Here is a 12,629-nt window from a genome sequence, read left to right on the forward strand (position 1 = left end):
AACAGCAAAATAACAACAGACATATCCAGCATCCACGCATAATCATCATAAAAGCAGTAATATCAGCTAAGCTCCGACCACCTACCGCTAGAGGTGTCAAACCCTATATTACCTGAACCTGAAAATGGTGCCCCAAAGTGGGGTGAGATCTCTAAAAAGAAATCTCAGTAAGACAAGGGATCCTCAAGGATCTTCCACCCCAAGCTCACTTACATGTGCAATATAAGTTCAAAAGCAGTTTAACAATATAAGTTCTCAAAATAGTGCAATGCAGCAAATAATTATGTCATGTGTGTTATAACATTTCTACTGATCAGAGAAGTGCAGGAATCCATCTAAACCCACATAGTACTAGCCATTGCTGTACCCACCCACAGGACCACCCATTGGCCTCCTGTATGCATAACACCACATACATATCGTAAGCAATTGCACTTAACAGCTCATTAGCATTTCAAGAAAACAGTACATGAAAACACATCATGCATACAACCATCCCCCTATAGGAAATGATGGAACCAACAGTGGTTAAACCGAGGATACGAAAGCTTAACTCTCAAGCTATCCGTCCAAACCAAGAGTCCACACTGGCCCAAGGTCACCAAACAGCACAATCACAATCTGTTTATAACAGGAATATCATCAATAACCATACTTGATTACTTAATCATTTTCAAGACTGCCATTTTATCTCTTTATGAAATATTCTAAGATTTTACTATGTTAAACTAGACATCTTAAGGTTTCCAACGATTTATTTTATGTCTCAATCGGAGTTGTATAACTCCGGTTATGTTTTACACAAGGTGACTGCTGCAAATGAAATTTCCAGTAACCAAAACGCGACTTAAAATTGATACTGAGATCAAATCACTTATCCAATGGCTAATAATTTTACAGAGTTATAGCTATATGTGATAGCTTCACATAGGTCCAAACGGCACTCAATTTGGAGCTCTGTAGCTCAAGATATCAAATTTTTACTAAAACAGGTTCGTTGTTGTCCAGACCAAAATATCGGGATATTGCCAAAGGAATATCGGGATATCGATATCCGGATATTTCCAGAGGGATACCCGGATATCAATATCGGGATATCAATATCCGGATATTGGTTTTCTAATATCGGGATATTTTGCGACAGAATGCCAAAAATACATTTTTTCAAGAGTTTTTCCTACAAGCTTCAACTTTTAACCAAAACTGAAGTCCAAGCTATCATTTTCATATATATATTCATGCTTGTTTTCATCAAGGTTACTTATTCCTTTCATTTAACAAGTTAAAAATCCATTCTTTTCAAAGAGACTCATGAACCAAAGTAAGAACATACCCCCAAAAGCTTCAAACAGCAATAAAGAAGGTGTCTTGATGGTTTCAATGTCACTATACAGTGCAGCAACACATGGCCACGAAAATGAGCATCAAGATAGGTCTTTTAGTCCACAAGAAAGCTTCTTGGAGCTTCAATGGCCTACGGAAAAGGTTTTCCATCCCTCCAACCCAAGGTATCAGCCTCCCACACCCCACACAGTGGCTGAAGACTCAGAAAAGGCACCCACACTTCCTCACAAGGCTAGCTCTCACTCAATAATGAAGGAAAATGAGGAAAAGTGAACACTTGGAGAGGTTTTTGAAGAGCAAAGGAGGTGACAAGGTGAGGTCTAAAGGCTGCTGAAGAAGGAGGCAGAAAACTCACATAACAATGCACCAAATCAGCCTAGGGTTTAGTGCCCATGAGCATTTATAGTCGATTTAAGCTTAATCGCACTGTATTAGCGCTAATAGCTACACTTAGTATTTTAATTCCAAACTTTGGAATCTGAAACTACTCATTTTTCTAAGATTTATCATATTTTTATTTTATTTTTCGCAGCACCTTTCCGACACGCGCTTTTCCATAGCCAGTATCAGTTCTGGCATCAGTTCTCATTATTTTGACCTGAAACTTGATTTACTAGGGGTGTTCATCAACCGATCCAAATCAATTCAAACCGCGAAAACCGAACCGAAAAACCGATAACCGAATAAACCGAAAACCGAAAAATCAGAAACCGAAAGAAAACTGCAAATTTTAATTGGATTGGATCAGTTTTTGGATGGGTTGATGAAAACCGATCCAATCCAAACCGATCCAATATATTAATTATCCTCTACTTGTCCTTTCTCCAATCATAGCTCAAAAATTTCTAAACTCAAGACCCATTACCTTATCAACTAAACCCAAAAAAAAACTTAGTCACGTCTCATCAACTATAGTATTGTTTACTGATATTTTTGTATTTCAATTTTTTTTCCAAAGCCAATATATACAAAAGATGTTATTTTCACAATAATCATGAAACTAATTTTAGGATATTCAAAAAACTGAAAACCGATCCAATCCAAACCGAAAAAATTGGATTGGATCGGATCGGATTTGAAAAAAAATCTAAACCGAATGGATGATTACATAATCAAACCGAAGGGATTGGATCGGATGAGTTTTGCTTCCAAAACCGATCCAATCCAGACCGCGAACACCCCTATGATTTACTAGTCCTATATAATATTCTAGGAATATTCATGCACTTATTATAATTTTTCGGGATACTTCATCGGTACGCATTTATATCGAGTAGTAGAATCGGTATCTGCAATTTTCGTCAGAAAAGCGACTTTCAGCATTATTACTCACTTACTATAATTATTAAAGCCTCTTAATAATTATTAGGATCAATTATGGAATTATTTCCTAATTTCACATAATTAATTAATTAACTTCCTTAATTACCGGTGCGGGTTCTTACATACCACATTTGGGTCTATCATGACTTGTTTGGCATATATTGGACTTTCATATACTTATCACATCATTTATTCACTTCTGGACTCTACGGGTTTCTTAAACAACAGTACAAAATACCCGGTAGAAACACTATTCATGATATTTTCATGAAAAGTGCCAGACTATACAATTTTTCATTCCGAACTTATATTTTGCATCAGAATTACCAAATTAGGTCTGTAACCTCATTTTGCTCATTTCCAAGCTCTACCAGTTGCTACACAATAGTGTAGAATACCCGATAGAAGGCACTGTTCACGACCTAGTCATAATTACTGTCAAAACGCGTGAAATCACATTTTGAATCTAATTATGATATTTAAACCCTTAAATTAAATCTCTAACTAAGATTTACCAGTTGGGGTCATTATAGAAGCTAATCATATTAATTTTGTAATTAACATCACGAAAAAATGAATAAACTTTTTTCTTTTTCATTATACATTGTCATTTACATAATGAAATCTAATACTCATTCGGCGACATGTTATTTAGCCACTAATCATTTTAAGTCGTTCACTTAGTATGTTACTAGGCCTCACATCTTATGTAAAGAAATAATAGCTAAATAACAACACAGGAGGGGGGTAAATTGTGTTTTAAACTTTTCGCAAATAACAAAGAAAAATTAAAATCTCATTTTTCCAAGAAAGCATGCAAGAAAGATTTAACAATTAAAAAAAATCCCAAAACCCTTAAAACAAACTCATATTATCAAGAACAATGAATCAAAGAAGAGTAATATGCAGTGAAAAATAAAAAGAGTAAGGGAAGAAAAAATAACACCGGGATATATCCTAGTTCACTTTCCACCACTGAGAGCTACATCCAGACTGAGGCCGATCGATCCACTATCATCAAGCTTCCAATAGGTGCTTGAAGAAACCGTTTTATAAGAGAAATTTCATAAGACCTGTGATCTACCTGATCACGCTTAACCTAAACTCTAAGTTTGTGATTGTTTGTACGGGTAATCCTAAATGTCTGTGATTGTTTGTACAGGTAATCCTTAAAAAAGGATGATTTGTAAATATGTTGAATTGAAAGTACATAATTTTATAAAGTGAATTATATATATAAATATACATGAAACAAGAGTGAATTCCAGTACGAGGCCAATGAATAAACTGGTCTTACAAGTTGAGATCATTCGATTGATGGATGACTCTGGTGGAATATGATGAGTTATTACTGTGAACGCATCCGATCCTCGAGTGGTTCCAGCTATTTGTGATGTGATGATAAATATATATATGATTGCATGTGTAGGTTTATCTTGTATTTTGTGATGCATTAAAATGTGTAGATTGAATGTGTGTATGTTGTAATGTTTAATGTATTTGTTAATTGATAAATTGTTTTGTTGTGCTGATGTGTTTATAATCTATTTGGTGTGGCTATCAGTTGATTAAATTATGTTTATTAATTCTATTGATTTCCTGTTTGTTTGATTGAATTATGTTTACTGATCTTGTCAATTTTCTACTGTATTCTGAAAATTAATGAAATTCAGTATTGTTTTTTGAAAGAAGAATATGATAAAGGAATGTGAGTATGTATTTGAATGCTATGATACTTGGAGATATTACTCCGAGAGTATCAGGTTAACAGAAGAAAGATAAAAACTTTCGTAAGACTGTAGCATTTGATTATATGGTAAATTCTATAAGATTAATGGTAAATTGTGAATGATTTACGAATTTAAATAAAATTGTTTCAAAGTGGTTGTGTGTTTACATAATTATTATTTTCCGTTATATGTTTACAAATTATTGATAAACTATCTGTTTAATTTAAATATGTTAAATTACTTGTCAAATTGTAATGATTGCATGTAAACTAACCATAGGATGTAATTGAACTAGATTTAATAATAAGGAATTTTGTATGTTGTATGCTGTATTTTTTGTTTGAAAATTGTATGTGTAATATGTATGTTTCTGCTATTCTGTTTGTGTTGACCAATTATGCAGGAAGTGAGCTTAAGAGTGGGAGACTATTATATAAACTTAGAGTTTATTGGTATTTTATATCTCATCCCGCGTTATGGGGACACATTTCAGGTTCTGCTATAGGTGACGAGTCTTCAGAGAATAGGGAACGCCAAAAGGATGTTTCGCAGACACAGTAGGAGTAGCGCGATTAACTAACGTTTGGGATTCTGCGTGGATGTTTGTGTTTCGAATAAATCATGTATTGAGATAAAGATATTGTTGGTACAACTGTATATAATTGATATGAGATTTTGTAGTTAAAGGTTTGGATATGTTACGTACAACAAAGTATGTCTGTATGTTTAAAGTTTGTTGAGAGTGAGTAGGAGTCTATGGATAGATTCTAAAGATGTTAATATGAATATGAATATGTATGTATTGGTTATGTCTGGATATCAGGTTTAAGAATTTGGATAGTTCGATAAACAAAGGTTATGTTGTCCGTTTTTATTGAATTGGTAGCTGTTACAATTTGGTGTTAAGTTTTAATTTTATGCAGTTATGTGGCTATATAGTTTATTATAATGTCGTGAACATAAAGGATACAAAGAAAAAGTTTTAATTTGTCACGTAATTTCAAGATAACCATGTTGATATTTATAGGAAGTCTTATGATATCCTTATAAAATTAAGTGCGCATCTGTACCATTTTGCGTAGCGTTCCGGATAAGGAAAACAAGGTGTTACAATTCTCATATATCATAAACCCTCTTCAAATAATTGTCCCTCTTGACTTACTTAAGCTAAGCTGCGCATAATAATATAACCAACAAAACGTCAAAGTATAATATGAAAGAGAAGTTTAGAGACACAAGCAAATATATTTAAAAATAAAAGATGATATTACCATTAAAACATAAACCACTAGAGTAACAAGACACGCAACCCAGAAGCAAATTATTTTTGGCTTCATCTCAGGGATGAATTTTCAACACTCAGACGCTAACTTTGTGTTACACACACTAGAATTATAAAGATATAACTCGCTTAATTTCATTTTTTACACCTCTTATTTATTTATTTTTATATTTCTTCACCGATTCATCAATTAATTCGGCCGGACAGGACAACAGAACCTCGTCAAAGCCAGTTGATCTACATGATCTGTGCTACCCCTTCTTTATTTTTAGAGTAAATATCATTTTTAGTCTTCAGCAAATTTCACGATACTCATTTTAGTCCCTAGCAAATAAAAAGACCCTTCGTAGTCTCTAAGAAATTTAAAATGGACCCATTTAGTTGAAATTGTGGTCCCTCACAAATTAAAAAAAGACTCATATTAGTCCTTATAAGGACTAAAATGAGTCTATTTGAATTTTTTAAGGACCACAATGAGCCTTTTTATTTGTTAGGAACTAAAGCGGGTATCGTAAATTTTGATAAGGACCAAAAAAAAGTATTTCCTCTTATTTTTACTTCAGACTTTCGTAAAGCTCCAATGGAAGACGAGGATGGAGCACAACTTCAAGTGTGTTTTCCTTAGGCAAGGCCACTCCTAAACCTTCATTCATATCAACTGGAGCACCTGATTTTGTGCATATATCAAACCCTTGAAGCAACCGAGCCAGAGTCAAGTGAACCACTTGCAGCCCAAATGTCATGCCAGGACATGACCTTCTTCCAAAGCTAAATGGGATAAACTCAAAGTTATGACTCTGAAAATCAAGGTCTACATGAGTGGTGAGGAACCTCTCAGGTTGAAACTCATCAGGGTTGGACCATATTTTTGGGTCTCTCTGTAACTTCCATAGATTAATAAGCAAACGAGTGCCTTTTGGGACATGGTAACCTGCCACGTAGCAATCATCAATGGCTTCCCTAATTCCTGTTAAGGGTGCTGGTGGGTATAGACGAAGGGTCTCTTTGACAATGGCTTGTAAATAATTGAGGTCTTTGATGTCACATTCCTGAACCCATTTGTCTTTTCCTATTTTGGTGTCTAGCTCTTGTTTTGCAGCCTTTAGGACACTTGGATGGTTTAGAAGCAAGGAAAGTGCCCATGTTAGTGTTATGGCTGTGCTTCCTGAGGCAGTAAGGATAAGAATCTGTACCAAAATTTGGCGAGTTAAAGACTTTTTTATTTTATTTTATTTGGATCAGGAAAAACATAACAGAAATTTGAGTAGAATATGGATCTAATACATAAGAGTAAAGTACTTGTTAAGTAAGGTTAACACCCAAAAAAACAAATAAATATTAATTGAATTTATTATGACACGCTTGTCATAGGGGGAGTTGAAGTGTAACAATTAACAAATGTATTTCCGTAACATTTACATAATAAGAAAAAATAATAGAATGCATTTCGATAAAATAGTTTAAAAAATGTGAACGTTTGCTTCGCGGGATTTTGTTTATATAATTTTGAATTTTAATAACTAGAACATGCTTAGGTATGATTAATTGTTCTGTGTACGTTGCAATTTTACGGCGGGATGCGGTGGCTTACACACTTTGGTATCTATTTTATTTGGAAACTGATCCTAATTACTTATTTGAGGCGAATCAGAACCTCCTGGTATTTCTACGGGTTCGACTCTTTGAGCCGCCTATGGAACTAATCCAGAGTTCGGGTGCGAGTCCAAGGATTACGGTACTTATGCCCCTCCCCAGATGGTGTTGGTGAGATTCGAATCGAGGTCCTCTCCTACCACTCAGTTCCTATGCTACCAACTGAGCCACTACACTTTGGTATCTCTTACCTTTAACCTAATAAAATTTCCGATATTTTTATATCTCTTTTAGTAATTTAAAACATAAAAGATATTTTTTGTGTATAATCCAGGCAAACTTTTCGTTCTAAAATATTTAGTAGAAACTTTTCGTTCTAAAATATTTAGTAGTTAATGTATCAAAATAAAATTACTCTTTAACTTTTTGTAACAAAAGAGTATAAGTCCGTAACTTTAACTAACCACTTTACAATATTTTTTCTAAAGAATTTAACTTTTTAATTAATTTTATAACAAATAAATATAAATTTATAGCTTTTAATATAAACTTTGTAAAAAAAAAAATTCTATCTCCATTAACCTCTCTTTTTTCTCTCTCTGTTTTTCTCTCTTTCCCTCATATCCTTTTCCTTTGACTTTCTTATCCGCAACTCAAAATATATGCTTCTTTTTTTTTTTTTTTGGTACATCAAAATATATGCTTTACATTACATATAGCTGATATATTAAAATAACTAGATTTCTGTTAGAAGTTAGTGCATCACAAAAAAAAAATTAACAGTAATTCTAAAAATTACATACTCATAAAAGTAAAGTAATTTATAATAATAATCATAATACCATGCCTTTTTTAGAAAAATATCAACAGGAAGTCATGAACCCATATAAATCGTTATTTGTGTGGTTCTGAAATCCATGGAACAGAGCTATCCGTCTTTTTCGATATTTACGTAGAGTATCATACATCAGTATCAGTTCCTTGGGAAAAATATCTATTGCCCTGTATTATTGAACCCCGACAAAAGAATCTTCCAATTTGTGGAGGGAAATTTTTTCGAGTAAATATTTTGTGGACGAAAACAATAGTTGAACAAGTTATATGCATTTATACTTTATGCTGGCCAGTTCAGAAGCCTGCTATATATGGCTACAAGTCTACAACTTCAAGAATGACCAGCGAGTAAGGTTAACTTTGTCCTACAGATCATTGCTAAGGACATATTTCGTGGAGTGTATTTTACTTTACATTATTGATAATTAAGTGACTGAATTAGAATATAAAACTGCAGAAAACGAAATAATTGTATTACAATAGCCCAACAGTCAAATCAATGAAAATCTAAGTTTTATTATTCTTATACTATACTGATAAGTTGATTATGTACCAATCAAAATATATGTAAACATTTTTTTTGGTCCATGATAATATCTACGAAATTTTTTTAGTTCTTGGCAATAAAAAAAAGACTAAATTGGTCCCTAACACAGTATGTAAAAAGGGCCACGTTAGTGACAGAGGAGTTGACATAAGGACTAATGTAGCACTTTTTTCATAATTATAGGGACCAATTTGGTCCTTTTTTATTGCCAGGGACTAAAAAGGATTTCGTAGATATTGTCAGGGACCAAAAAAGATGTTTACTCTATATGTTATTTATTGGAATAATATTTTTTATATTATAAAAAATAATTTTATCTCTTATACCCACGTAAAAGTGTGTGAAATTCATATTTTCTTTTTCTCTCTCTTCTCGCCATATTCACACACTTTTACATGTGTGTAGCAGATAAAATTATGAGTTTAATATTTTTTATATTATAGAAGATAAATTTATTTCTTACACGCATAAAAGTGTGTGGAACATACATATGAGGAAAAGATAGAGAAAGAAAAAATATGGGATACACACACTTTTAAGTATATGTCTGATATAATTTTATCTTCTACCAGATGAGAAATAATAAATTCTAAAATATATCCTACACTACAAGAAATATTAATATCATTATTTATATAAGAGAAAAAAAATTTTGACTCCAAGAATAACAAATCTTAATACCTACCTTATTTCCGTACATCTAACTAATGTAATTCATTGGAATCAAAATATCTGTCTCCTTTGTATAAATTTCTTAATGTATATGAGTATGCCTTTGAAAATTACTACTAATTAATATCCAACTACTAAAGAGCATATATGGAAAACGTACCAGTGCCGTTGCTTTTATCACTATCTCCCGCTTGTGGCCACAAAACACATCATGCTCTTCAAACGTGGATATCAACACATCCATGAAGTCATGCTCACATCCACCATTCTCATCTTGAACTCTGTTTCTCACATGTTCATTCATCCACTTATCAAGAATCAGATCTATTTCCTTGAAAGTCCTCTTCATGAAACTCACATACCCTTGAAAATCAAACCAACCAAGATAAGGAATAGCATCAGCCATCACAAAAACACCACTGAGATATGTAGCATCTTTGATAGCCCTCCTTAATCTCCATGCCTCACTGTCTTCTTGCCCTATGGTTTCAGTTCTAAATCGCTTCCCTGCTATCATCTTCACAATATAATTAAATGTCATGTGTTCCAAAAAATTGCTTAGAGGAACTTCAATTGAATTACTCTCATTCTTTGCAAATGATAACGAGTTGTACAAATCTTTGACAAGAGAAAATATTTCTATGTCTCTAACATGCTTAAGCTTTTCAAGCCTGTAACTTGAAAGAATCTCGAGAGTGGCAATTTTTCTCATGTCACGCCAGTATTTTCCGTAAGGGGCAAGACCCAAAACGGCATTGTTGTAACCCATGTATCTCCCAGCAGCTATGCTTGGCCTTGAAGCAAAAGCTTTGTCATTTGTTATGAGGCATTCTTTGGCAATTTCCCTGTTACTCACAACTAAGGTGTTGTGGCAACCAAGCCTGAGGGAGAAGATTGAACCATATTTCTCAGCCATAGCTGAAAAGGTCCTAAAATATGGTTCATTAGCATTTAGAAGATGGAGGTGACCTACGAAAGGTAAAGCACCACATGGTTCAGGCACTTTGTTGTACTTGTACTTTGTTGTAATAGACCTAAAAACAGTATATACAATCAATAAAGCTAATATTGCAGAAATAGTTTGGAAATTGAAAGCAAGATCCATAGGGTCCTTGGAGAGGATTGAGTAATCACAATACTTGCACATCTATTTATAGGATCTGGATTTTTTATTTTTAGTAAATAACAAGAAAGAGAATTATTAATGATATATATAACAACATAACTAATTTTGAATGTAAGTACTCGTGATGGTGGGTCCTTTCATTAATTGTAAAATTTCTGTCTGTCACTTAAATTCTGATAATATATGATAAAATAAAAGTAACTCTAGCACACCATATTTTTTTTCTGATACAATAGACAGAATTGAACATCAAGTTATTAAGAAGAAAAAAGTATCATCATGTAAATGCAATTAAAGATATGTATGTTGGGGCTACTACATGTGTGAAAGCATGTAATGAAATATCAAGTTATTTTCCTATTACAGTAGGTGTACACCAAGGTTTGGATTTTAGTCCTTATATCTTTGTCTTAGTGATGGATGAACTAACAAAAGACATTCAAGAGGAAGTGTCGTAGTGTATGCTTTTTGCATATGATATTGTGCTTATTGTTGAGACCAAAGACGATGTTAATAGGAAATTTGAATTGTGGATAAGCACGTTAGAGTCTAAAGTTTTCATGTTAAGCCGGAGCAACACTGAGTATATGAAGTGTGAGTTTTCTCTTGTAAGAGATGGAGATCAAAATCCCGTGCATCTACTTGGTCAAGAGGTACCCAAGAAATATGCTTTTAGATACCTGGGATCAATTTTAAAAAAAGGTGATGAGATTGATGATGATAAAAGTCATAGAATCAGAGCAGGATGGATGAAATGACGGAGTGCATCTAGGTTTTTCTGTGATTCCAAAATTCCCCTTTGTTGGATTTTGCTCTTTCACTAAAGCCCAATAAGGCCTAGTGTGTAAGAAGAGCAATAGAAACCTAAAGCCCATTCAGCTTAGGGCTAGGGTTTCCTATACTTATAGTCATCAGCCTCTTTGGTCTTCACTTGGTAGTTATAGAGGCTGAGGGAAGGTCATCTACCTGAAAGTGAAAGAGTGCCCGCGCACTTACCATTTTCCCTTGAGATATATTCTGGAAGATCTGCCACTGTCCAACTTTAAGGAGGTTGTTCGTGAAGCGGAATTGAGGTGAGCAGTTCATAAGAGGAATCATACATGAGAAGATTCTGCACGAGATTTGCGCACCAAGAGGTAATTGTGTAATGATGATGATTTGGTAAGCATACCAATGTACTAGGCCTTAAATCGCTTCCGCATAAATCCAATAGTTCCTGCAATTGGTATCAGAGCCTTGGCTGTACATTGGTATGTGAATCTAGTTTCACTATTCATGTAATTAGTTTTGCTTCATGAAATATGACACCTAGGGTTCTATGTTTATTGGTATGTATTTCGCATGTGTATCCTTTATAATTCTTTTTATAAAAATTGATACTTTTATTTGGTTTTTGGCTTTAATCCATGGTAGAGATTTGGTTTTATTTTCTTGGGATGTAACAAGGAGGCTAATTCCTTATGATTAGGTTTCCTCCTTGATTTTTTTATTTTAATTTTTGTATAGTTTTTCGTTGTATTACAAAATGGTCATAAAAGAAGATCAAGAAGATGAAAAAAGAAGCGCGTTCGTCACTATTTTGGGTATGCTCGTGATATTTCGGTGGCCAATCTGAGAAATCAACCACATAGGGTGAAAGAGGATAAAAAACCAAACAAGAAGACGACCTGATCCGTTTGAGAAGAGACTCCAAGCGCTATCACGTGCCGCCATAAGTTGCTGCGCGTAGGCGCCACGCGCCGATGAAGAAGGTGAGAGCGCGTGTGAATTCTGTAAGAACCTGCACCGTTAATTAAGAAAATTAATTAATTAAATATGAGAATTAGGAAATAATTCCATAATTGACCCTAATAATTATTATGAGGCTTAAATAATTATGGTAAGTGAGTAATAATGCAAAAAGTCGCTTTTCGGACGAAAAACGCAGATACCGGTTCTGCTAGTCGGTATAAATGCGTACCGATAAAGTATCCCTGAAAATTATAATAAGTGCATGAATATTACTAGAATAATATATAGAACTTGTAAAACGCGTTTCAAGTTAAAATAATGAGAACTGGTGCCAGAACTGATATTGGCTATGGCAAAAGCGCGTACCGGAAAGGTGCAAAGAAAAATAAAATAAAAATATGATAATTCTTGTAAAAGTGAGTAGGTTAAGAATCCTGAGTTTGGGAT

General features: G+C 33.8%; 1 protein-coding gene across 1 annotated transcript; it reads right to left on the reverse strand.

Annotated features, from left to right (window-relative positions):
• Positions 1-5,686: 5,686 nt before the first annotated feature.
• On the reverse strand, positions 5,687-10,508 carry LOC133287476 (dimethylnonatriene synthase-like). Its single transcript, XM_061485107.1, has 2 exons — positions 9,486-10,508; positions 5,687-6,866 (listed from the first exon to the last, which is right to left on the reverse strand). The coding sequence occupies exons 1-2, from the start codon at positions 10,470-10,472 to the stop codon at positions 6,234-6,236; spliced, it is 1,620 nt and encodes a 539-aa protein (XP_061341091.1). The 5' UTR covers positions 10,473-10,508; the 3' UTR covers positions 5,687-6,233.
• Between the last annotated feature and the right edge of the window lie 2,121 nt (positions 10,509-12,629).

Source organism: Gastrolobium bilobum, unplaced genomic scaffold (genome assembly GCF_033153095.1).
Source record: "Gastrolobium bilobum isolate Gb01-03AN ecotype WA unplaced genomic scaffold, APGP_CSIRO_Gbil_v1 utg5060, whole genome shotgun sequence".
In the NCBI taxonomy this organism is placed as follows: domain Eukaryota; kingdom Viridiplantae; phylum Streptophyta; class Magnoliopsida; order Fabales; family Fabaceae; genus Gastrolobium; species Gastrolobium bilobum.